This window comes from Eublepharis macularius, chromosome 11, assembly GCF_028583425.1.
Source record: "Eublepharis macularius isolate TG4126 chromosome 11, MPM_Emac_v1.0, whole genome shotgun sequence".
In the NCBI taxonomy this organism is placed as follows: domain Eukaryota; kingdom Metazoa; phylum Chordata; class Lepidosauria; order Squamata; family Eublepharidae; genus Eublepharis; species Eublepharis macularius.
The window spans coordinates 94293209-94319793 of NC_072800.1; the positions used below are offsets into that span (position 1 = coordinate 94293209).

Below are 26585 nucleotides of genomic sequence, written 5' to 3' on the forward strand. Positions count from 1 at the left end.
AATGTTCACCCTGGCACACTGTGTCTGGCTTCCTGAAAGAGCACTTTATCATTGAGGAGATGCACCTTTAAGGAGAGGGGCTAACAGGCAGGCAGGGATGCAAAAATACCTCCTGCCGTTCAGCAGCCAAATGACGCAAGTCTCTGAACAGCAATTATCTCAGACCAATTTGCATTCCATTTGAGGACACGGTCTAGTCTACTTCTGATGCCTCAACATGCTTTGGATTCAAAAATGTTTTCCTCAGACTAGCTGTGTCTACATACATTACAGAAACACACTTTAGACCACGAAGGATCACAGACATCTTCAAACTGCATGAAGAAAAGTACTACAGAGCTCACAGGCCCCCAAGCAAATACGGTAATGAAACTTTTTGGCTGAAACTGAGTGTGCCACCCAGCTCTCTATACATAAATCAATTATTGAGAAGAATGCCATTTTACCCAGCCCACATCCTATGATGAGTGAGGGGCCTGCTGTTATAGTCAAAGTTATTTCATCTCGATCTACCTTTATACAATTGACTCAATAAAGGAAGCCATGGTTTTCCATTTGCAAGACCTAAGCAAGGCTATCAATGATAGGATATTTTTGGAGGTCATTAATTCACAGGGTGGCTGTAAGTTGGAAGTGACTTGATGGCACACAGTGTGCACATCTTTATACAATTTAAACTAGTATTTCAAGATGTCACCAATGAAGTTTGGAAAAGGCACTAGAAGAGTGCTATCCTTCGGTTAGAAATGTGTATGAAAGCATCACTCGCATTTACCACTGGAAAAAAAGAAGCAAAGCCAGGACCCAGTTTCTGATTTAAATCAGACTGGGGATTCCAACTAGAAATCTCAAATTCAATGCATAAACTGGGGTGCTAGCACAGAAAAGGTCCTATCCTGGCCATCACTCCCCTAATCTCAGTAGAGGGTAACTACACCAATACCTCAAAGGATGAAAGCAGAAAACAGTTTTCCAAATATTTTACCAATCACATTTTTATCCCGTCCTTCCTCCAAAAAGCTCTGAACAGCACATATTGATTCTTCTTGACTCTACTGATTTTTCACAACAACTCTGTGAGGTAGATTAGGCTGAGAGGGTCTAACTGGCCCAATATCTATAAAGCGCACTGACCATAAATTCTGGTCCCAAGCCACATAGAGTGGGAAAGACTAGAACACTGAACTGGGCCCATAAACAATACAGACACAAGCAAAGATGTCTCGATACCAGCAAAATAAGTGGAGTAAAGGCAGACCCAGTCAAAAGCCTAACTTGAACCAGATGAAAGGAGCAGGTGTTCTTCAAAGACAACCCAACACAGAATACTTCCCCAGATGTTACAAAAGCAACGGAGGCAAAAATCCAAGCAGGCAATGCAAACAGCACACCAACTGAAATAGGACAATGTATTGTCGAAGGCTTTCACGGCCGGAGAACGATGGTTGTTGTGGGTTTTCCGGGCTGTATTGCCGTGGTCTTGGCATTGTAGTTCCTGACGTTTCGCCAGCAGCTGTGGCTGGCAAGATGCCAGCCACAGCTGCTGGCGAAACGTCAGGAACTACAATGCCAAGACCACGGCAATACAGCCCGGAAAACCCACAGCAACCATTGAAATAGGACACTCTGTGCCATAAACCCAGCGGCTACCCACAGCCGAGACTGGATCCAGACACACTCCCAAGCCGGGGGGGGGGGCTGCTCCTTGAGGGTATGTAACTCCTCCAGAACGAGCTGAACACCTCCCCCCCCCCCGGTGAACTGAACCAACCATCAACAGCACCCTCATCTGGTCTGGACTGAGCTTTAACTGGTACGCTTCTATCCAGTTAATTACCCTCAGCATGTAGCATAAACCCTGCCACACCTGGGCGAGATGTAATGAAGAAATGGAGCTGGGTACCAACTTCACACCAATGACACCAAATCCCCAGATCGTGCACAGGGGAAACAACAGAACCCTACATCACTGCAGCGCAGACGTGCCAAGTAGAAGATTGCCAGTGCCACCTGAATCCACTCTCCAGGAAGGAGCAGATCTACCCAAGTTCAGTAACTCGAGCTCCCAACTGCGTGATCCAAAAGGACGGCACCACCAATGGTATCAAAAGCTGCTGAGGGAGCTGGGAGACTCAACAGGGCTGCGCTCCCCCAACTTTTCCCCAACGAACATCACTGCTCAGAGCAATGGCGGCAGCTTCAGTCGCACATCTGGGCCAGAAGAGGCGGGGTTCTGCAGCTGTTCAACCTCCTTTCTCTCCAGGCACCAGGATCCTCAGGCTTTAAAGACCGACTCTTACATGGACAACAGCAATAAAAGGATAAAAAGCTATACAGGTAAAATTTAGTTATAGCTCTGGAATATCACTAGTTCTGATCTTGACGAATCTTAACGGCACGTTGAAGAAACAAAGCAACCTTTTCGGTTGTGCCAGAAAAGATCGTCATTCTAGACATACTGGGCTTTAACGTAATGAGACAGGCCCATCTGTCCTGTTACTACCAACCGTGTGAACGGGAATTTCCAAGAGCCATAAAGAACAGGGTCAAGAGAACACGTGGGGCGGTCTCAATGGGTTCTAGCTTACATGGACGAAGTCTAGCAGGACAGGCTGCCTTTTGGAACCTGCCAGATAGAACCGCTGGTGGCACAGCACTGAATCTAGCCGGGGAGAAGGCTCTACACGGTTGAGGATTTTGCAAAGAGGAGAGAGGCCGTTTGACCTACTTTAAATGAAATCCCTAACCTCAGAGGAGAGCCATGCAAGTCTGACTAAATGTGAGCAGCTGAATCCACAGAGGGCGGGACCCCCGGTGTTCTCCCCACCAGTACAAGAAGCCCACCCCCAGTGTCAGAGGCAGCAGGACTGACTTTGCTTCCTTTTCGCTAGAGCAGCATGCTTGGCTTGGCTTCCATCCGTGCACATTTCTCAGCCTTTGGCATTGTCTTTTCAACACTCACCGGCAGCTGCTGGGGGAAAAGACCTGCCAGCAACTTCCGCTGGCACCGAAGAGGGCCCAACATGAAGCGCCCGGCAAGGAAGTCCCAGTTGGCTGAGCAGCCATTATGACTGGCCTGGGAGCCAAGCACCAAGAAGACCCCTTCCCCCAGAAACAGCTCAAATGTGCAAATGCGATGGGAGCCCTCTTTGCCATCACCCCCACCACAGAGCAGGCTCCCCAAGTGGGCTGGCCTTGTCCAGGACACTCCCACTTTCGCTGCAGCTGCTTCACTGCCCTCAGCTAGGTATCACTGCGGAGCTGAACAGGCTCCGGTCAGTCGGAAAAGGTGCCCAGGAGTGACCATAGTCACAGCCTGCCCCTTCTCTGCACCTAGGGACCAAACAGGAATTCAAGAGAACGACTGGCCGTGTGAACAGGGATTCCGAGGAGCCATAAAGAAGCCATGAAACCCTTTTTACCTCTGGGGGCAAATCAACTTAGGTGGACCCCCTTCCCTTCCACTTAAGTTTATTATACTTGGTTTAGACATACCCCAGATCTAGCTATGCAAACTTTAATCCCTGCTTGAAAATGGAGTTGTGATTAATATTGTATCTCCACTAATTGCACACAGGCATTTTGCAGATGTCATCTAAAGAAATGGCTCTCTTGGGTATAAAGGAAAATGCAGAGTCAAAGGCTGTGGTTTCCAAAGCCAGCATGGATCCACACTGAAATGCTTCACACTTATTCTGCACACCTCTCCCTTAGTGATGATGGAGAGGCAGGCTCACTGCAACAACTGGCCTATTGGATCATCTGGTTCAGCATTTTTGTATTAAAGAGCATCCAGGAATTCACTGTGTTCAGGACGTATTACCTAGCATTCATCACCTAGCATTCATTTTTATTTCCAATGATTCATTTTCTATTGGCTATCCATTAACTGTTAAGAAGCCACAGAAGGTAAATTTGTAAAATAGTTGTGACTTTGAATGTTATGCTTTAACCTGGCATTTAAACCTAAAGCCAGTTTAGTGTAGTGGTTAAGAGCGCAGGACTCTAATGTGGAGAGCCGGGTCTGATTCCCCACTCCTCCGCATGAAGCCAGCTGGGTGACCGTGGGTCAGTCACCGCTTTTAGGCGCTCTCTCAGCCCCACCCACCTCACAGGGTGTTTTGTTGCAGGGTTAATAATGACATACTTTGTAAACCACTCTGAGTGGGCATTAAGTTGTCCTGAAGGGCGGTATATAAATCGAATGTTATTATTATTATTTTTTAAATTAGAGCACTACTATGTGCCTGAATTTCTGTTCTCTTTGCCTAAATACGTTTTACTTTTTAGCCAGCCTCTTTATTTGCTCCAAGCTATTCAAAACAGCTGCCATCCTGGAATCTTTACAATGCTTTGCACGATTTATGATGTTTATATCCTGCCTTTCTTCCATCATGCTATTCCAAGAGATGTAACCCCCATTTTCCCAGGTCTTCCCTCTTCCCCACGCGGGCAGGGATCAGATGTAGACCAGTTTAATGTCAGAAAAGCTGAATTATCACATGCCCTTAGCAAAGACCCCACTGCGATTCTATTAGTACCTCTAAAAACAGAGCAGAGAAGTGGTGGGAGAGGTAGCAGCTACCTGATTTAGGTGCCAGTATTCATGCTCATCTAAACAATATCAGAAGTCACTCCAAAGCAGTTCTGAGAATAGCAACTACATGGTGCATCCTACAGCGCTACTTGGCTGACAGCAACTTGTTCCACTTGTGTCAGACTTCCACAGAAGTCTGAGCTCCCGGCACCAACAGAAGGCTCCTCGGAATGGAGAAATGCATGAATATTGGCTGAGCAGAGTGGTAGGACACAACCCCCTGAAGGTCATGCAAAACAGCCTCTGGACTCCTCGCAGCAGGGAGTCGGCTAGACTCTTTTCTTACCAGTTATAGTCAAACCAGGATGCATAGCTGGGGATAATGATGTGGTTTGTCTGCTCTGTGACATTGTCTTCTCCAGTGTCCATTGAGCGGCTCTGATCCCCTTTGTTGGGGTCTTCATCTTCCTGCAGGAGGAAGCACACGGAGCGTTCTGGAATGGAGCATGTGGGTGAAGCATGCAAGAATCAAATAAAAGGAAACCAGCAAAGATGGGAGATTACATTATGTTGGTAAGTCGGCTGGCAGGAGCTAGCCTTCCAGTGGGATAAACTACCTTCACTGAGACACAAAAGGGTATGAAGCAAACCCAGAACTCCCATAACCCTGCGTCCCCGGCCGTCCGCTGCTCCGCTCCACTTTATTCCTTCCTCTCAACTGCTAATGTGACTGCTTGCTGGAAACGTCAATGAAGGCTGTTCGCTGGAGGAAACTTGGGGATGAGTAATCAGCTATTCAGAAGTCCCCCCCCCTTTGTGTACAACTGCTGTAGAAATAATTACAGGGTGCCAAATATAAGCCACCGTGATAACGTGAAATAGTAAAGATCCTTGCGCAATCCTCAAGAGCCGATACATAATGCCATCTCAGGCTTCTACAAAGCGGACCCAGGGCAACTTTTATAACAACAGGGTAAAATGGGTTAGTTAATCTTGTACAACTTCCAGAGTGCAGCAAAGAGTGGAAGGTGTAGTGACTAAATCACTAGCTGCTTTCCTGAGCGGTCCATACCCCCCCCAGCCCCCCAAGGGCAAGTGGGCTTCTTGCGGGACAGACTCCCTTTGCCACTGGCAGCACTGTTAACAAGATGGTGCTGGTAAATACCCCCTTTGGACTTGAGTGCCACATTTTTTCCAGACCTGTCAACCTCAGGAGTATCTTCATGAACTTAGGGTCTTCACGATCTCTGGGGACAATTTTGAAAAACTGAGCAAAATGTTTCAACGTTCTACTGAACCCCCACCCCTGGAACGTCAAGACCCAATACTCTGATCCAAGAACTCCCCCCCCCCTGCAAAAATGAACGGACACCATCCCTTTTAAAAGCTGGACAGAAGGGGCGGGGGAGAAGGCTGGCATTACCTTTCCTCCTGCAGCGAGGGTCTCTTCATCCTGCTCATCTGCAAGACAAAGAGCAGAGAAGGGAGTGGCGCTCACCTGCCCCCCCCCCTTCACACCCGTGGAACCACTGGATGCCAACAGGGCAGCATTCAGAGCAAGGAGAAGAACACGCAGAACACCCCCTTCCCCCCCGCTAAGCCACCTGCAGGTGAACTCAGAAGTGCTCCACTCCTCCTCCAGAAAACCTCACTAGCTATGCCTGGATGCACGACCAGCGCTGCAGCAAGGCCTCCCTCTGTATGAACCTAGGGGCCAGCTCAGATCTGGAGGAGGGGCCCTGACTCGGATTTCTACCCCCCCCCCCGAGGAGGGGGGCCCACTCACACTGCAGGGCTTGGCAGTCAAGGCTGCAGTTCTATGCCTGGAGAAAGCAAACTGCCAAGAAACGTATGCCTCTGGTCCAACATGCAGCACTATAATGTAGAAATATTTGGTGCTCCTTTTAAAGGGCCCAGTAGGTAAAGTAGGTAAAGGTAGTTAGTTCCCTGTGCAAACACTGAGTCATTATTGACCCATGGGGGGATGCTGCATCACAACATTTTCGTGGCAGACTTTTTATGAGGTGGTTTGCCATTGCCTTCTCCAGTCATCTACGCTTTAACCCCAGGAAACTGGGTACTCATTTTACCAACCTCGGAAGGATGGAAGGCTGAGTCAACCTTGAGCCGGTTACCTCAACCCGGCTTCCGCCAGGATCGAACTCAGGTTGTGAGCAGAGCTTGGGCTGCAGTACTGCAGCTTACCACTCTGTGCCACGGGGCCCAGTATTTATTTTGTGTGCCTGTAATAAGTAACTATTATAAAAATGTTATGCAGATTCAGCCTTAGCTATACTGTTTTGCAGAACTCAGAACTGCCCTATATACAGTGCTACAAGCTGCAAATAGATTTGCCACTGCACTGTCAGCAGTTTTAGCTTGGAGCAGGTCCCGCCCCCCATCCATGGCTGAACAAACAGACCAAGGGCAGCTGCAAAAAAGGTGACAAAGGATATTGACTTCCTGGTGACTTTTTGCAGGCTCCTTCCTCTCTGCTCCTTTCTTTACAATGCAAGCCTTCCGAGGATGGATCAACGTATATGGAGCACTGCCACCATACGCCCCTAGGTCAAGAAGAACTGCAAACCCAGGAAAAATAGCCTCATGGAAAGGAAGGCGCGGGCAACTAAAAGTGCAAAGTAAAGAATGTCGTTTTACCAAGGTCTGCTACTGTTCCTCCTTTCACGGGAGTGTTTTCACTGTCTTTCTTTGGGTTTACTGTAAAAAAATTAAGGAAGTCTGAAAAGAAGTCACGGTGTGCATCCTCCGCTATCATGGTATGTAAGACTCAGCGACGTGAACCCAACCACCCTCTCTCTCTCCCCAGCAGACAGGCAGCACCTCGATTGCTGATGAACTACACACTCCCACTATTTGGATTTATACAAACTAAGCAGCATTCTAACCTCAACTGAATTTCTTTGCCCGATTGATCATATCTGCTAAGTAGGAAGTCAGGGTAGCGTCCATCCTCATGCCATTCCTATGAGGCATGTCAGGCTGAGAGGTTACACCTGGTCCCTCACTAAGCGCCCCTGGCTAGTATCCAAATCCAACACAGGCCACGCCCGGACCGAGCTAGCAGGTCAGGCTCCCCACACAGATATCCCCACCAGGCCTCAGCCTAAGCCCAGCCTACTGCCTGCAACTCCACAAACTTTGCAGTTTGAGGGGGAGGGCTGATCCACCGTCACAGAATTGCATACCTTGAAACATTTTTTTAAAGGACCATAAAAACCTTTCCATTCAGGTTTGCTTTTAGTTGGCAACTTCTTACATTGACCATTGGCCAATTTCTGTGCTAAATCTTTAGCCATTTTTACTGGCAAGTTTTATTCCCCCCGAGGTGAGCCTTCAGAACGGAGGCAGTGAGGCCTCCTTGCCTTTATTATTATTTTTTATTTATTTTATTTTATCGTATTTATATTCCGCCCTCCCCGCAAGCAGGCTCAGGGTGGATAACAACATTAAAACATTTAAAACATTTCATTAAACATTAAACATAAAACATTAAAAACATTGTATAAAGATATTAAAAATAGCAGCACTCTTTTCTTGGTGGCGGCAATTTCGTTGATTACAGAAAGTGCAACAGTGCAATTGAACATGGCAGCAGCTTCAGAACAGTGGTGGGCAGCTCTCATAGGGAGGGGAGTAGATGTTATATCCTCCAGCCAGTGGAGGCCCAGCCTCAGCCATAAGCCTGGCGGAACAACTCTGTCTTACAGGCCCGGCAGAAAGATAGGAGATCCTGCCGGGCCCTGGTCTCGGTAGACAGAGTGTTCCACCAGGTAGGAGCCAGGACTGAGAAAGCTCTTGTTCTAGTCGAGGCCAGGCGGGCCTCCTTGGAGCCGGGGACTGATAGCAATTTCTTTTCTCCTGATCGGAGAGTCCTCTGGGGAATATACGGGGAGAGACGGAACAGGGCCCACATGGGGCTTCCTGTGCACAGCTGAGAGAAGGCCACAGAGAAAACGTGGCTTCTCTCTATTGTGCTTTCTTTTCTGACTGGTGCCACGCATCAGGAGTGAGCAGGCTGTGCCCAAGAAGCCCTTCCTACCATACTCCTCCTTTACTACTAGCCAACTGGACCATTTTGTTAATTTCTTCCATCCCCATGGGGGCCTTTCAGAGATGGGGGAGGGCAACTTTTGCTGATGTCCCCCCTCCTGCCACAGACATCCAACTACCTTCTCATGCAATTCCTGGGGGCATTTTAGGGCTGCAGGGGTGGGGGGAGGCTAGTGGAAATCCACGCCTACGTATTTAAGGCTGAGAAATTAATGCACAAGGGCCCAGTATTGGAAATAAATTGTAAAAAAGAGAGCCAAGAAAAAAAGGCAAAACTGTTTCCACTATCCACTCTAATTCTGTGAGATCACAAGCAGCTGTCGGAGACCAGTTACAGGAAGACAAGACTTACACATCTAGAATTTCTGAATCTGCAACATGTTAACTGTTTGCTTTGTTGGCTGCAAGACAACAGCCCAGGAGAGGTCCCTGACTGCTACGGCCTCTCTGCGCAGAAGAGGACAGGGCCTCTGTCAGCCAGCAGCCAAGACCGATTTGCCTGCCTCCCCACAGCCTTTAGTCCTGCTTAGCCTCAGGGGCCGGCTGTTCCTCTGCCCTGTGCCAGATGCATTGCTGACCGTTGTCCGATCACAACTTGCAGTGCCTCAATGCCATTTTGTGCTAAATGGAACAGCAGCCAAGACCTGCTGCCTCCAACGCAGGGACATTCAGGGGCAGAAGCAGCCAGAAGGAAGCTGCGTTCATTTCACTCTCCCTGCCACGAACCCTGTGCTGTGGACTCAAACCGAAGCACAGGACCATGAGCCAAATATGGGGCCGGAACACAGTAAGGCAGCCGGAGGGACTGCAGGGAGAGATCGGAGAGAAGAGGGGGCCTGGCTCGCTGGGAGGGGCATGCGAGAACAGTGCCGCCAGAGAGGCGTCAGGAAGCAGCCAGCCTAGGGCTGGCTTCGGGACTCCAAGAGGAACATTTACCCCCAAACAAGCAAAGCAAGTATTGGCCTTTAACTGTGAAAGAGGGATGAAAACACAACATCAAATGAAGAACACATTGTGAGTTCAGCCCCATCCTGCTGCAGGCACAGCTCAGGTGCACCCGTGTGTTAGAGTGAGAGGGCGGGAGCCTGTTGTGCTCGGTGGTGATACCCACACACACACACACCCACACACAGGGTGCGTCCCAAGGATCTGTTGAGCTACTGGAAGCGCTCTGCTCCAGCACAGAGAGACTGACTTCACCTGTTGGCAAGATGTTTTGAGCGGCTTCACCGCAGCAAGAATACCCAGAAGCCTCAACTCCCTAATATTTAGGCCCATGCGGAGCTGGATAGCTACAACAGGTCCAGCGTTTGGACCCCTGTACCGTTTTTAGGAAGGACCACTTCTTCTATGTTAGGCACAGGGACTGGATCCTCCATGTCCTTCGTGAGGTCCTCCTGGTCATCGTCTTCCTTTTGCCCCCGCCTTCTCCCATAAAGACCGGCTTGTCTGAAACAAATTAACCACAAATTAACCTTCGCCAGCCACCATCTACGTCAAACGCGCTCCGCATCAACACTGGCATGGGCATGATCCACGTTCCTATGGGATGTCTCCAGGATGGTCACACACCCAGAGGAGTTAGCCGTGCATCTGATGAAGAGAGCTGTGGTTCTTGAAAGCTGACGATGCATCTGACGAACAGAGCTGTGGGTCTCAATAGCTTATGCCACAATAAAGTGGGTTAGTCTTAAAGGTGCTGCTGGACTCTTTGCTATTTTGCCACTGCAGACTAACATGGCGAACTCCTCTGGATCCAGGATGGTGGCACTCACTGGGCAGCCCACGACCTACAACAGCTTTCTGCAACTCTGTCGATCGTACAGCAGTAGCAGAATCAAAACCCTCCACTACTATGGAGGTCCTCCGTCCAACCCTGCCTGCGGAGCTGCGACCCACACCCCGTACCTTCCTCCACCAAAGGGACGTAAAGATCTCGTGTAGCTCTACAGCGAATGTGTGTGTAACACAGAAGCAAGTGTGACTGTTACATCTGTGACTTCATTGTGTGGTTCAAAATTTTCTTTCAATAAAAGTGATTTCCTTTAGAAATCTGGAATGCTTAAAACAGCCTGGAGAGCCCCCGCTGGAACCCAAAGATAGGGGGATGTTACTGGGAAAATGTTAGTAATTAACATGCGAAGCAAGTTTTGTCTCCGATTCTGAAACCCTGGTCCCATGTAGCTAGCAAAGGGTGTCAGGTAGAACAGGGAAAAATACTCTGCAAATTGGGGGAACCCCACAGGGGCAGAAAAAAATAGAATTTGAAAATGTGGCCTGGAGTTAAAAAAAACTGCCCCTAGAAAGAAACACTGGGCTACCCTGGGAATCAGTAAGGGAGGATAAAAAGGGGGGACCAGGTCCAAGGTGAAAGTATTTATTAAGATTTTCTGTGGGATCAGAAAATCTTAATGACCACTTTTTTTTTTGCCTTCTGGTGCGGCCACTGTTTCTCCAACCAATCAGGGAGACCAGTAAGATGAGGGAGCCACGAACGATCAGCAAGAAGGGCAGCGGCTGCTGCGCCAGCAGAGGAAAGCTCCGAATGACTCTGCCCAACCCGGTTCAGGGAAAGCTGCAGGCCTCTTCTGCAGTGATCAGTGAAAAGACCCTTCTCTGGATCTGCACAGCCCTGTCCACGCTGAGCCTTTCTGAGCATCGAGGGGACTGCTTCAGCCCACCCCCCCCAACCGGGACTCCAGACCTCCCCTCAGAAACATACAGTGACAACGCGAGTACTCTGGAGATGAGATCACTTGGGTCTGTTTGGGGACTCAAGACTACATCAGGGAGAGAGGATCGAGCAACACCGCCGAGACCCTCCGCTTCTCCCTGAATGGAAGAGCTTCAATGGTTGCCAGCTGAGGATGCAGACAAAGCCATCCGGGGCATTTATACCCACTCGCGTGTGCACACCTGAGTCTTGCCCATCATGGGGAGTGAAGGCATGCGTGTACAAACAGCAAACAAACAACGTTGTTCCCACTGCCTCCCTTCTATCCTCACAACTAGGTGAGGCTAGGAGCAAGTGGCTGGCTCAAGGCCACCCTGCAATCTCTCATGGCAGAGGGGGGATTCGAACCTGGGTCTCCCTGGTCCTAATATGACACCACACCACGCTCACTTTCATCTCAAGCTGCCCACTCCTTCGATCACTTACCCTTTCTTTCCAGCCTTCTTCCTCGACTCAACCGGGGTGGGTGGAGGAGAAGGAGAGTGCCGTCTTTTCCGGGCGCCTGCAGCCGCCTTCCTATCTCGGCGTTCCGGGCTGCGGACTGGCTGTTACAGAATGAAACCTTCAGCACCAATCTTCCGTGTACCAGCTAAACTCAGCTCACTGCGGCCCACCGCCACACACAGAGGCAAGTCGTGTTCTCCTAGCCACCCAAGTCGGTTCTGCGCTATCAGCAGTTACTAACGTGGCCTTGCTCATAAATTTTCATACACGGACGGACACCCCCCACCGAAGCTCCCAGGCACAGTCTGGTTTCTGCGCCTGAATATTCTGCAAGTCCCGGGCACCCAAAACTAGTTCACGTAACCAGCAGCTGCTGCAGTAAAGCTGCTCTGGGACTGTACCACTTCCAACGAAAAGGGATGGAACGCAGGACTAGCCGCTTCTCACAAAAAAAAAAATCTCACTTTGCGTGCTTTAAAAACGACCTCTTGGGGAAAAACATTCTCTCTGACATACGAACTGCCAATGACAAAACCTAGTCCCCCAGGGAAACAAAACAACCACAAAGATCCTGGATAGGACTGCCCTACCCCACTCCCACCATTGCTCTAAGCCAAACAGCAGGCGCAAGGCCCCTTCCGGGTCAACAGAGGGTGAGCAAAGATGGTTTCTTGACCTCTCCTCACCCAGACCCACTGGGAGACAATTCTGCCTCTGCCTACAGGAACTCTTGCAGCTGCATGCCTAGCAAGCATCCTTTCCCCCCCGGCCCTGGAAGACTCCCAGGGAGCTTAATGGCTTTGAGCCATGAAAGGAAGAGAAGGCTGCCAATGTCGCTGGTTGACGCTCGGACCGCAAGAAGCAGGGAAGTCTTACTTCTTCATTCTTCATATAGATCCGCTGGCGAAAGCTAATGGGCTTCTTGTTCTCATCTACCTCGTAATCTTCTTCATTCATCCATTCATTGAACACGTCTGTGTCCAGAATCCATTTGGCATGAACCTACCAAAGCAAATGCAACAGAATGTTCAGAATAATCCCGCCCCCGCCATGCCATCATTCCTGCACACTGAGAGAACTTCGGACAGGGACTCTTCTCTGAAAGTGAAAACGTATGCCTGAAACCAGACATCGACTAACCACAGCCCGAATTCACGTAGCCTCACGAAAGACATCCCTCTGCTGCCTCCTCCGTCTGCACCTTCTGCCAAGCGGCTTCCTGTTTCTGAAACAGACCCCCCCCCATCCCCACGCATCGAGCACTCTCTTGACCCCCGTCTCCTCTAAACACTCCCAGGTGTATTTCTTAGCAAAGCCTTTCACGAACCACCCTTGCTTGACCACGTCTGGTTTTGCAGCCTACTATTTGGCCCTTGCATTTACTCATCGCATGCTACCTGGCTTTAATCCTCCTAATTTTGTTAATGTTTTTATATACACATACTCTATTATTAGCATTTACATCACTCTTTATTCAATTTATATTCTGCTCTCCCCACAAGTGGGCTCAGAGCAGATCGCAGGCAGTAATAAAGGCAATAAAAACAAATTGCATAAATTAGATTAAAACATATCAGTCAAGAGTCTAAAATGGACAGTTGCACCCGTATTACACATCACCCAAGCTCAGAGCGCCTCATGTTCAGCGCACAAGTCTTACAACATCCCTGCGGCATCAGATAGGTCAGTATTCTCACCTCCACACTGCAGATGGGGAGGTGGTTGGATTCCCTTAGGGCCACCTGGCAAGTCCAGGGCAGAGGTTGGTTCTTCTTGGCAAACTGTCCCACTCATAGCCACCATGCATCATTTGATCTACACATCTGTTCTCTGATCCTGTTAACTGCCCCTTGAGTCTTTGGGAATTTTCTTGTGTCAGAGGCGCCCTGCTTATCTGCCACGGCTGCCTATTATACTCTGTATTGTATTCTGGGCCTCTGAGAATGTGTGGAGGGATATCTGTGTAGCTGTCTAACTGTGTAGCTGCGAATGGCTTATCTTTCAGGTGGCTACTTTCACTTTCTCGACTGGCATGGGAAGTGTCCTTGAAGTGCCGGTGGGAGCCGTATCTCCCTGAGACATGAAATGAGCCCATCCTTGTCTTCCCCTCCTTTACCCCATCCATCCTTCTAGGCCCTGTGCACCTAAATTCTAACGGTCTTTATCCCAGGGTGGGAACTTTGCCCTGTAACTAACATTGCTGTTCCCCTTTACGTCACTTCTGCCAGTGCTGTTGTCCTGAGTGTGCTGATACTGATGGATCTCTAATAAAGAAACTTTAACTGGATTCTTGCAGTGAAGTAACTGGGGATCTAACTGGCAGGGCCTGACATCCTGGTCCAGCTGCCACTCTACACTTCTGGGCATTCTTGCAAGAGGAGCCAGAGGCCTTTGCTAGTAAGGAGCACGTATGTACCACAGCAGTGGACTGATCAAGGGAAAAGACTAAAGCAATTGAAATGTTATCAAACGAAACTCGATGCTTGCCTGTTTCCAAGAACTGCAGGACTTCTCTGACCTGGATCATTCCTGCATCTAATGGACGGACCCTAAGTTGCGCCACGATTCCACTAACGTTTAGTACCACAACACCCCCCCCCCCCCCGTCTGCAAATATATGAACATGCAGCACTTCGGCCTCTCTCCGCTAATGAGGGCCATTTAGTGCTGAGAACTTCTAAGCTATCGCCATCATGACAACACATTGTGACCTCCTGCCTTGTGGCAAGACTAACCACACTGCAGAATAAATGCATGCAGAGAAATGGCTCGGATGCAACTATTCTGCAGAGCGAGGCATTCACATTTCACAAAGACGTTATCCCCCCCCCATTCTCTCACCACACGGATACCCAAACACTTCCAACTCTGCAACCCACATTCAGAAGTCTGAAAGATGAGCAAAGAAGCCCACTCCGAGAAAAGGAGAGCTCACAGGGAGAAAAGAGGAGGGCCCTCGGAAGGCCTCCATGAATTTTCAGGGATAAGCCACAAGCCACACAAAACGTGTTCCGATTCAGTTCCCTGGATCTCACCTCTGTCCAAGAGATGGGCCGTTAGTCTTGACCGCAGACACTGTACATTTATGTCCATCTGACTGACAGGGGGACTCGCTCAATGCCTCCGTTCAAAGTGCAAGGGGGAAACAGAACAGCACCCACCACTCTAAGGCACTCTGGCTGAAAATGTACCGCCAGAGAAAAATCTGAAGGGTTCTTCTGCCTTCACAGGAGTAGAGTTTAAGGCCTGTCCTTCCAGCCCCCCTGAAGCAACCAGCTCCTCTGCTCCTTCACCCTGATTCTCATCATGTAATGCTCCTACTCTGCTGATGGCAGACAAATGAATTAAGGAATCTGGGAAGAAAGTTTCACGTCATGTCACAAGTAGGAAGGGCAACTATCTGAAAAGGAATAGTTTTGTTGTAACCAATCCTTTGTCTTCTCTAAACAAATGAAATCGGCCTCAAACCAGTCTACAGCACAGCCCTCTAAGCACTCTGAAAACCCCACTAAGGCCACCAGTATCAATCCAAGTTCAACAAAACCTGAACAATTATGAACTTTTCCCACAATTAATATGAAGTCCAGACCATTAACCAGACCAGCTTGCTCCTTGCAGACGAAGTTCTGGCTTTCTAAAGGCAAACCGCTCATTAAGCTGCAAGCCTTGTAATACTGTCAGAGTGTCAGTTTGCTTGTCAGTTCTCTAGCCAGAGTTACGCCATTTTACTTTGCTATAATCTGTAGTTGTTTAGTTTTCCTCCCTCTAGGCCCAGGTGGTGCCCAGGCCGCATATATCCATGGGAGCAAAGAGTTCTTATCAGCCCGTTCCGGCCAAAGACCTTGACGTCCTCGTCTTCCCGTGCCTTCGCAGACAGGACTAAGGGGGGGAGGCTGGGAATGGGTGTTTGAAGTGTTGTTACTTTCATTTCATGTGTCATTCTCAACAAAGCTTTCGTTCAGCCAAGGGCCTCAGGTCTTTGGATTGTGGACTCCTGTATCCTGAGCATATTCTTCCAATAAACCTTTTGAAACCAAGAAACCTTGTGCTTCTTGCAGAAGGGGGGAGACGAACTCTAGATAATTGGGATTCCATAGTCTGACAAATACACTAGACCTCCACCTGAGGATCTCAACAGAATGGGGGATGCTCTTTATAAAGACCCATTTCAATATTGCAGTGACCTCTCTCCGAGATGGAACCCAGACAAGAGCATAAAATCCAGGCACATGGTTACTACCACCAGGAGAGGAGAGGCCTTCCGCTGCCTCCCCAGCCTCACACACCTACCCTAGCCCCTATAAAGCAGCCATACATTCCTTCCAGCCCAACGGCTCTGGACTGCAAGTGTTGCTTTTTGGGACGCTCAAGTCTCTGCCATACAGGGAAGTCTACTGTCAGGGAGGAAAGGGCCAATGGCTACTGGCCACGGTGACTGAAGGGCACCTCCTTATACAGGGACAGCACACCTCAAACCAGCACTAGGGGGCAGTAGCATGGGGAAGGCTCAGCCGGCGCCCTGCTTGCTCGGCCCTCTGGGGCAACTGGTTGGCTGCGCACGGCTCTTCCTTACGTTCTAAACTTAAGGACAACCTTAAATCAGACACGCTTCAGGGTGCAGTGAAGTGGCTGTAAGAGAAGGCCTCGCTCCCTGGAAATGAAGTGCAAGTAAGAAGAAGAAATTCCTACCCACGACTTTAAGACAGCTTAATTACAGACACGGCAGCTTCCTCACCAATTATTCCACCAACCAGAAATTAAATGTTGGACCTGGGAAACAGCTACTTTTCTCCTTGGCACTCAAGAGGATGAATTTCCCTAAAGGGCTCTCAGCCAGTTCTTCCCCAGAAGTAATATATTAAGTACTGAAATATACACAAAATGAACCTGAGGCAAAACTCTGCCAGCTGCTCATTATAGGGTAGTTTGCAGAGATAATGTCACGTCGATGCCAGCTGGATTGCTTAGGCTGCCCACACGCCTCTGGGCTCAATCTGAAGTCCTGACATGGCCCTTGAGGTCCAGCACCTTCTGCTGCAGGTGACGATTCCAAAGACACCCATGAAAACCAGCAGGGAGCCCATCCTTTTGGGATACGAGCCCTGCAGGGCTGTGGCTCCTCGCTGCTGCTACTACAGAACTCCCGGCTCAAGGAAGCTTACCACACTGTGTCTTCGCTTAGTTTCTTCCAACATCATGCTTTTAAGAAATAAATCTCAAAGGCTTTCCAGCAAAACTGAATGGTCAACTTTTTAAGCTTTGAACCAAACTTTGCATTGCACCCCACAGCATGACTGAAGCCACATGTTAGTCTTTCAGGAGCCCTGACTCCTGGAGATGGAGGGTTCTGAAATGACCCTCACTCCAGAGCTCTTTGGAGAACGACCATCCACGCGTTTCCTTCCTGCTCACCTTCCATGGTTTTTCTGGAATTGGAGGCTCTTCAGCTTCCGCATCTATATCACCAGCATGAACCCAAGTGTCATAGCTGAAGGAAAATAAAAAGAGAATATGTGTATGGATCCCTCGGGGCAGTTCAGCCAGGACACATCGGCATAATGTTTTGCATCCACTCCGTGAAAAGCTCACAACATCTCTCTCGTGAAACACAACTCAGCATTGTACACCGAAGGTGGAGAAATAAATTGACAAGTCACTATCACCCGTATGCATAAAACTACCCAAAACACACCAGCTGCATAAAAGTGCGGGCTGGGGCACTGAAATGTGTCAGAAAGTAGAAAAAGGTTCACTGGCAATGACTCTAATGCAATGTACTGCTTGGATAAAAGAGAAGAGACCTCCCCTCCCCGGCACTTTAGCAAAGCCCCAGTTCAGGGGAAAAGCTATTCTCTCCTCAGACAACCCAGGGGCTGACCAAAGGAACACAATGCAAGGCAGCGCCCAAGAAAAGCTCCATATTCAGTGACGAGCTCTCCAGCACTCCAGCCCAGTACATGCGCATCTCTCAATCTCTCTTCCAAGCTCAGAGCATTTTGTCACCCAATCAGGAGTTGCCTGGTATTATCAGCCAGGTCAGCAGTTTTCTGTGCTCTATTGCATCTACCCTGGGGCGTTGCCTCGCGGTAAAGAAAACAAGCATCAGCCCTGCCATCAACCTTCAAATGAAACGGTTGAGGAAGAATGGCTCCCTTTCATCTGATAAGCAAAGGAAGCACTATTTCACAAATGAACGCCGGCCCTTCTCCAGCCCTCTTCCTTACCTGTCCGGATAGTAGCCCCAATGCACAAGAACCTGCTTGTCTTTTTTCATCACTGGTCTCAGCCACTCTTCTGAAATAGAAAAAGAATGCCTTTAAGGTGCACCTACAATTAAAATTACCCCAGCCCTATCGAACACCAGAAGATCATTCGTTTTAAGTAATCTCACAAAAAGACTGTAGGAGAATGCACCCGAGTTCCATTTGCTTAATGGGAATGTCCACCTACAAGAAGAGGGCACACGGAAAGCAGCAGGGCAGACCTGGAAGGTTAACAGCTTCTGAGGTTGACCGGAAGGACCTGTTTCCATGCCTCTGGATGAGAGGCACTGGGGCCACAGGAGCCAATCGAGGCCTGGGCGGATAAGCAGCAGATACGATGCAAGACCAAAAGGTCACAGAGAGCTTCACGTGCCCGTGCAGAGGATATGCTGACATTCTGTCAGATGTCCAAATGCAGAGTAGGTGCCACAGCCCAGAGCACTCCGGCAATGTTCTCAATAACATCAACGATCTTTGCTACAATTAATTTCAGTAACTTGAAAACAAAACCCCAAGCGGCACGCGGTTTTCTTTTTTGCAAGAGCGAGGTTCTGCATGCCTGCCAACACTCCCCCCTCCCATACTTTGTTGTCTAGAAGACCTCCACTCATCAAGCTTCTGACCAGTTTAGAAATGTTTTCTTTTAGCTATCTGAGCATCCTGAAAGAGAATAGGAGTTCTAAGTAAAGGTACTGCAGCATTTCAAGGTCAAAATTATTTTACATTAAGCAGGATCCTGGAAATTTTGTTCTTTCCTGCGCGCAATGTTGCTTTTGTTTGCAGGCTCTAATACTAACGAAGAGGCAGGACACCAATACTAGAAATCACTAACCACCCAGTATAACAGGGAGTTCCTAGAAATCTCTCTGTTTAACCTATTTAATGCAAATTTAAACACATTGGGGTAGCTTTAGCTGTACTAGAACGTATCACTAACCATCTAGTGGCTAATAAGAGGGGTAGGGCAAAACTCCTTAGCTCCCAGGTTCACATTCTGGACCTTCGTACCTGCATCGCTTCTCCTCTCCCATCCCTCAGTACTGGAGTTAATACCACCACCTCCCCCATCTACCCCTTATCTCCACCTTTGCTTCCTTCGACAGCTCTGAAAGTACAGCCACGTGACTCTCTTTTTCATAGGCCACAAGTCTGCAGGCTCTCTTTCAGGTACGGGAAAGAGAATGCAGCTCTCCAGAGATACTTTATTCCTAGAAAGCAAAAACGCTATTTTTGAAGTGAGATATTCTATCTTGTGCTGAGCTGACAATGCAGAGTGTCAAGGCCAAGCAGGTCACAGAGGCTCGATGGCTACATGAATACGCTCGAAGATGCAGCAACATCAAAAGGTTTCTAAACCGGCTTTGATGTGCAACTGCTCTGACAAGGCAATAGTAAAGTTTTTTGGCAAAAGGCAACATTTTAATGGCGTCACCGAAAAAGAGATTTGACCTTATAAAGCAGGAGTGCAACAACTGGAGAAATTGTTATGCCAATATAGATTAAAGTCATATGCCAATAATCAATACTGAACAATACTAGGCCTAGCTTCTGTACTCTCTAGATGAACTTTTTAACTTTGCATGAACTTTCAGTATATTTTTTCTATGTGTAAGGTAATTCAACAGGTGTGCTTTCATCCTTTGACAATTAATTAAAATAGTGGACTCTACCGAGATTGATGTTCTTCTATCAGAGATTCAACCAATGGTGATCGCCCAACTTAACTTTTTCTTGACACTTGTCAGAGATTTATAGTATTCTCTTGCAGATAAGACAATGACATAATTTTTTAACTAATTGGAAGGCTGTACTATGAAATTATGAATATTCAGTGAAGTGTCAAACCAATCAATATTTGTTTGTGCTATCATGTGAATAGACCCTAAATATTTGCACATGATTAGGTATATAATTGCAAACACAGAAAGAATAAGCAGGGTACTGATGGAAGAGATCTCTTGGGAGAATCTAGGTGAGAACCTATTTCTACCTATGTATTTCATAGAAACTTTGAGCAATGTTAAACTTAGGACTTATTGAGAAATGTTAGTGAACTTATTTCTTATTGCCTTTCTATGTTATGTTGTTATAGGATTCATATTAATAGCCATTTGTATTTTGATTACTTGCTTCATTAAAAAACTAGGGTATATTTTCAATAAAGTGAAATAAACTCTAGATTGGTGTCTGTGTGTTTGATAAGGGGTTGCAAAGCAATATTGAACCCTATATAAAATAAATGTACTGATAAACAGCTGGTTCAAAGAACTTATCTGTTTGACAGGTCTAAAGACGAACTGCTTTTGGCTTCCCCGGAGAGAGATCCATCTTTCTCCAGGCAAGTTGAAGCTTGGTTTTAGACACGGGCAACCATCTCGTTACAACATAATTCCCTTATGAACCTATCTGATCCCTAGGCTCATCTTCGGAGGCCATTTCCAGGGTCCCTGTCTTCCGCGCCTGGGCAGGGGGCACCCTGGGAGACGGCCTTCTTGGTCAAGGCAACAGAACTCTGGGACGCTCTTCCCGGTCACAGAAATATGCATTAGAGCCCATTGTACTTAGTGATACGTGTATATTCTAGTGAACTCTGTACGAACTTTACTGTAGTTTTTTATAGCATGTTGTATAGGGATGTGCACTTTGGGGATTCCGATTCGGGTTTTTAACCTGAACTGGGCCCATTTCAGAAATATTTGGGATTCCTGAATCGGCCCCAGCATTGCTGAGCCGATTCAGGAATCCCGAAGCAAAGCTTTCCGAAGCGATTTGTACTGGTTCAGGTAAAGCAGCAGCTTCCTCCTCTTTCAAGCTTCCCACTCTTTTTTACCCAATAGGAAGGGGGAGGAGGGGGTGGTAGTGACTCACTACAACCCCATCCTCCATCCTTCCATTGGGTTAAAAAGGAGACAGGGCGGGAAGCTGGGAAGCAACACTTCTCTTGCCAGTTGCAAACAGCAAGAAAAGTGCTGCTTTGAACTTCGGTGTGCTCCGTAAAAATTCCCGAATTTTTACAGGGCATACAAAAGTAGTTTAAACATCCAAATTGTTTTCCCACTTCGGGTAAAACCGGAGCGGGAAGCCCGTATCTTTGTATATCTAAGCTGATCTATGTTGTATAACAAGAATGACTTGCTTACACATACCAGGGTCCACGTGAGTGGTACAACTGCAGCACACACAATGATTGCAGTAATGCTGCCATTACTACGTTGAAGGAAAAGGTGGATGGGTGACCAGCCTAAAATGTTCGGGAGCCACCCAAGTTTCATTCACCGAGGCCACACAACATTCGTGTTTTAAAAATTCTGTTTCAATCCCAAACACATAGGGACACTGATCACAAAAGACTTCAATGCCAGGGAATGCAAAATACAAAACACAAACACAACGACGGACAAAGCAAAGCTACTCAAACATTTACAAAGATGAATACTGCCCTCTTGTGGAATCCTAATGACAGAGCACATGCTAGAGAAAGTTGTTCGCATGCACCAAGCCATGCACAATCAAAAAGAGTCCAGTAGCACCTTTAAGACTAACCAATTTTATTTTAGCATAAGCTTTCGAGAATCAAGTTCTCTTCTTCAGATGCCTGATACAGAGACTGGTCTCTGTATCAGGCATCTGAAGAAGAGAACTTGATTCTCGAAAGCTTATGCTAAAATAAAATTGGTTAGTCTTAAAGGTGCTACTGGACTCTTTTTGATTTTGCTACCACAGACTAACACGGCTAACTTCTCTGCATCAAGCCATGCACAAGCAGTTTTGCACGTGTGTTTGTTTAAAATATTTATAGCCCACCCTCCCATATAAAACTTTCAAGACAGCTAGCAATCAAAAACAGTCACTAATGATAAATTATAGAATTTAAAAAGCCAAAGAGCAATATCAAATGACTCACAATAAAAATATGACTGTTAAATGCGGAGGCAACAAGATCCCTCCCCCACCCTCTCCCCCCATGGCTGCCATATTTGTAGGCTCAACGCATGGGAGAGTGGCCTCGGTCAGCAGCTCCCGTGTGAAGAGAGTGGAGAAACTGGGCTTAGGAACAGGCCTGATTTCCCAGCAGAAACCCCACTGCAGATTTTCAGGAGCAGCTGCACTGGGCTGCTTCCCTTAACCATCTCTTTAAAAAGCACCGAAATTTGCGCTCCTTTTCCGCCTGCTGCGAAAGCATCAGGATGATTACTATCCTGGATTCCAAAACTGAAGTTCAGAGTGCCGGGTACGTTAACTCTTTTCTACAGCTAGTGGACCCTAACGGACGAGTTGGGCTGGATTCTCTTTTGCCACAAACTCACTGCGTGTAATCCATGAAACAGGGCCGCACCCATAAGGTCCTTCATTCACATTCCTGATTTATTTTTAGTAGATTTCTCTCCAGCAATCCTGAAGTCAGGGCCAGAGTCAGCAGGCCCTGGAAGGGGCGGGAGCTGCCCAGGCCCAGGATCCCAATGGAGCCCACTGCCATGGCCCTGCCCACTTGCCCCTCTACTGTTTGCCCACTCCCCCCCCACCTGCACTGCCTGGTGCTGTCCAGAGATGGGCAGCATATGGGAGGGCGCCTGCAGCCACTCTCTCCAAACTCCAAGTAGCTGTGGGGAGCTGCAATCGGGTGGGTGATGTTGCAGGGTGGGGCCTGGGACAGCCCACACAGCTACCACCAGGACCTGTTCCAATCCATGCCACCATTTGAGCTGTGCCCCCTTGGATCCCAGGCGTGTCAGTAAGCATGTGGCATGCCTAATACACACGCTCACTAACTTTCAAGGTATAAGCAAGGCTGATGAACGCAAATGAGCGTTCCAACTGCAACTCTGAAAGAGGCTGCTCCTGGAAGAGCTACACGCTTTAATCCCCCCGCCCACTCTTAAGCCTACAGCTCCATCTAATCACTGACGTCGCGCTGCCTGGCACATCCTTCACCACCTGGAAGGCTTTGGCTCAGCACTGGAGTCCTCCTGAACAATCAAATTAAAGCCGCCTTTATTAGTGTTCCTCTTGCCAGCTATGCCGTTCCTCCGTCCACACGCAGTGCCCCCCAGCGGGTTCTCAAAATTTTTGAAATGGGACTCACTTCTCAAGTTACTGTACTGTTGGAGACCCACTTGCAAACACACCGTACACCCCTTTCCTTTCCCTCCAACATAAAATGCAGGAATCTGACAGCTGAGCAAGTTTATATTCAATTTTCATATTTAAATACTGTAACTAAATAACCTGCCTGAGAAACAGGCTGCATTTCGTGGCCATTTTATGCCTCAGGCGGAGAGGCCAAGCCAAACAGGCCACCGAGCCTCCTCTCCCAGCAAACCTTCTTCCTCCTCCTCCCTCCTGGACTCCAGACTCACAGCTTGAGAGCCACGGACCCTACTAAGACTGAAGAGCACCAGCTCCTCGGATCTAAGGCCCAGTCCTCTTGGCTTATGCTACTCTATCTAGCAAATGATCCCTCCAAGGAGTTCAGAATGGCACACATCGCCTCAGTTTTCTACCCACCAACATTAGGCAGGGGCAGAATGACCGGCCCAAATTCACCAAGGGATACTGAGGGCTAAGCGGGGCTCTGACCCAGGCCTTTCCAGTCCTAGGCAACACTCTAGCCAATATACCATACTCTATAAACTGCTGTGTACAATGAAAAACTGTTTCTCATGTTGAGTGTGAATCTCATTATCCTGAAGCTTCATATAGTCATTATCTTTATGGCTGTTTCCACAAATAAAACACAAATCGTTACAATATTTTCTGCATCTAAGAAGTGAATGAAAAGGCTACACTGACTGGAACAGTCATGAAATTTAAAACCACTCCTTGTCGGCTTTCTCTGCTGCACAAACAAGAGCATTACAATGGCCTCATTTCTGAACACCCCGCGTTCACATCACGCGACTGAGGGGACTGTTGCAATGCCTGTTTTACCTTCATCCAATGAGGTAGGAATGGGATAAATATGGTGAGTGGCTTTCGACTTGTCATCTGTGGTTGTGCCCTGGGGGGAAAGCAAAGACAGATGCCGCGTCAGCAATATGAAGAGGAATCCCATTTCCTTTTCAAGAAACTTCAGGATACAACCCAAAACTGGGGAGCAGTGACCAAGGCACCATGCTGGACCGCACAAAACTATTTTGCAGAGGGCAACACTTCCTTCCATGGGTGGAAGACACCCTGCCCCATTCACAGAACCAATTCACAGCATCCAACCCATCACACCTGCACTTCTCAGTAAGCTGCTTTTCTACACTGGCCAAGCTTGTTTTTATATGCATATCATTCACTTCATAATTTCAGACTGGACCAAAATTGCACCCAGTTCTACTTTTATGTCTTGCTGTACATATTGCAATCCGGTATTATGACAGTATGAACTACGTAAATATTAACTCTTTCCAATATGAGCACCACAGGCTATAATGTTTTCTTCACTCTGCTTCTATCACAATTTAATTTAATTTAATTTAATTTAATTTATTATATTTATATTCCGCCCTCCCCGCTTTCGCAGGCTCAGGGCGGATAACAAATACAAACATGTTTAAAAACATTTAAAAACATTAAATAATACATTTAAAAACATTTAAAAACATTAAATATAACAATTCATGCTGCCCAGTGGTTCATACATGCCTCTGTGTTTGCATAGGGGTGATGGTTTAACCCCCCCTTCACGGGGGGGGGGCACTGCCCGGCGTTAGCCATATGCCTGGCGGAATAGCTCTGTCTTACAGGCCCGGCGAAATGCAAGCAAATCTTGCATTTAATAGTAAAGAACTGATCCCAATTTAAACAGCAGAAGGCCAGAATCCCTGTAACTATAGGCAACTATAACACTCGTAAATTATTCTCTGGTTTTGGTGGGGGGAGGGGGTTTTATGTCTTTGCCCACCTGGAAGAGGCACAGATGCAGCAGGGCTCAACACTCCCCCCCCCGCCCCGCCCAGCCCAAGAGCTGTTATAGTTCCAGGTTTGGGTGGGGCCTTAGGTGGCTCTCCATCCCTTGCTGCCATTGGCCACTCTGTGATGGTGCAAAGAGGAGCCACGGCAGCCACCGTCCCTCCTCGTCAAGATGTTCCCCTTCAGCTCTCTGGGAGAGAAAGACTGGAACAAAGACTGGCTGCTTGCTCACATGGCAAAACCCAGGAAAGAGGGTGCCTCGCTTAAGTCCATGGCATACCTTGAGTTTGGCAGAACTGCTGGCTCTCAAAAGGTTCAGTTGCTCAAGTCCACCCCCTTTCAACACTACTGGTGTTCAGAACTGTCAAATCCCCAGAAACAGCAGCCTCTGCTGGGCTGTGACACGTCAAACGCACAGGACACTTTCTGCCTTTTACCTGATGTCGTTTGACTATGTCCTTTAGTTTATTTGCCAGCTTCAGCTCGATATCTGGAACGAGGTAGATGATTGGTCTGCTCAGACAGTTATTCTGGAAAGGGGAAAATCAGAAAGAAGGAGGTCAGATTTATGAGCTTGGAGACCACAGCGTGGCCCATCTGTGGCATCGCTTCATTCATAGCCTTGCGCAGGAAACACAAGAGACAGTTCCACTGACAGTATTCCCAGCTTCTTATCAGCATCTCAGCCGAAAGGCCTGCACAAATGGACGTATTTAGCGATGCAGAGGTACACCTTTTACCTCTCACTTATTACTGGAAATGTTCACTACTACCACAGAGGTCATACTTCCAAGGCTATGCTGGGGATTATGGGACCTACATAGAGAAAAACCAAATGGGCCCTGAACTGCTTAGACTCTCTCTCTCTCTCTCTCTCTCTCTCTCTCTCTCTCACACACACACACACACACAGCAGCTGCTCAAGCCTTGAAAAGGAGCTGTAATCCGGCGCTGCCTTTTGCCCAAGAGATCTTCCCATCCAGGGCTGAGCTTTTTCTGACTATTCAGCCCCACCACATGTATTGGGATTAACTGACTGGCCTGTTTCTATTGGACTGGATTGTTTTGTATTTGTTAATCACCTTGGGTGCTTGTTTGTGAACAGAAAGGTGGGATATAAATAAATATTACACTGTTTCTATTTCATTGCTCTTTAACTTGTGCTATCCTGTTTTATCGCACTGTTCGTTGCATATATTATCAGGGCTTTTTTTCAGCAGGAACGCGGTGGAATGGAGTTCCGGAACCTCTTGAAAATGGTCACATGGCTGGTGGCCCCGCCCCCTGATCTCCAGACAGAGGGGAGTTTAGATCGCCCTCCGCACAGCTCGGTGGTGAGAGGGCAATCTAAACTCCCCTCTGTCTGGAGATCAGGGGGCGGGGCCACCAGCCATGTGACCATTTTCTCCAAGGGCAACCCACTGAGTTCCACCACCTCTTTTCCTAGAAAAAAAGCCCTGTATATTATACTGTCTTTTGCATCTGACGAACTGTGATTCTCGAAAGCTTATGCAATAGTAAAGTTGGTTAGTCTTAAAGATGCTACTGGAATCTTTGCTATTTTGCTACTACAGACTAACACGGCTAACTCCTCTGGATCTATGACTTTTGCTTTGGTTGCTGTGGATTTTCCGGG

General features: G+C 47.9%; 1 protein-coding gene across 1 annotated transcript in view; it reads right to left on the reverse strand.

Annotated features, from left to right (window-relative positions):
- SMARCC1 (SWI/SNF related, matrix associated, actin dependent regulator of chromatin subfamily c member 1) overlaps positions 1-26585 on the reverse strand; it is a 98967-nt gene that overhangs the window by 57416 nt on the left and 14966 nt on the right. Inside the window, exons 5-14 of the mRNA XM_054991283.1 lie at positions 25387-25479; positions 23978-24047; positions 18011-18080; positions 17199-17274; positions 12663-12788; positions 11769-11887; positions 9933-10057; positions 7196-7255; positions 5961-5998; positions 4884-5005 (exon numbers count right to left, since the gene is read on the reverse strand). Coding sequence (XP_054847258.1) covers positions 4884-5005; positions 5961-5998; positions 7196-7255; positions 9933-10057; positions 11769-11887; positions 12663-12788; positions 17199-17274; positions 18011-18080; positions 23978-24047; positions 25387-25479 — 899 coding nt within the window. The remainder of the gene's footprint in view (positions 1-4883; positions 5006-5960; positions 5999-7195; positions 7256-9932; positions 10058-11768; positions 11888-12662; positions 12789-17198; positions 17275-18010; positions 18081-23977; positions 24048-25386; positions 25480-26585) is intronic.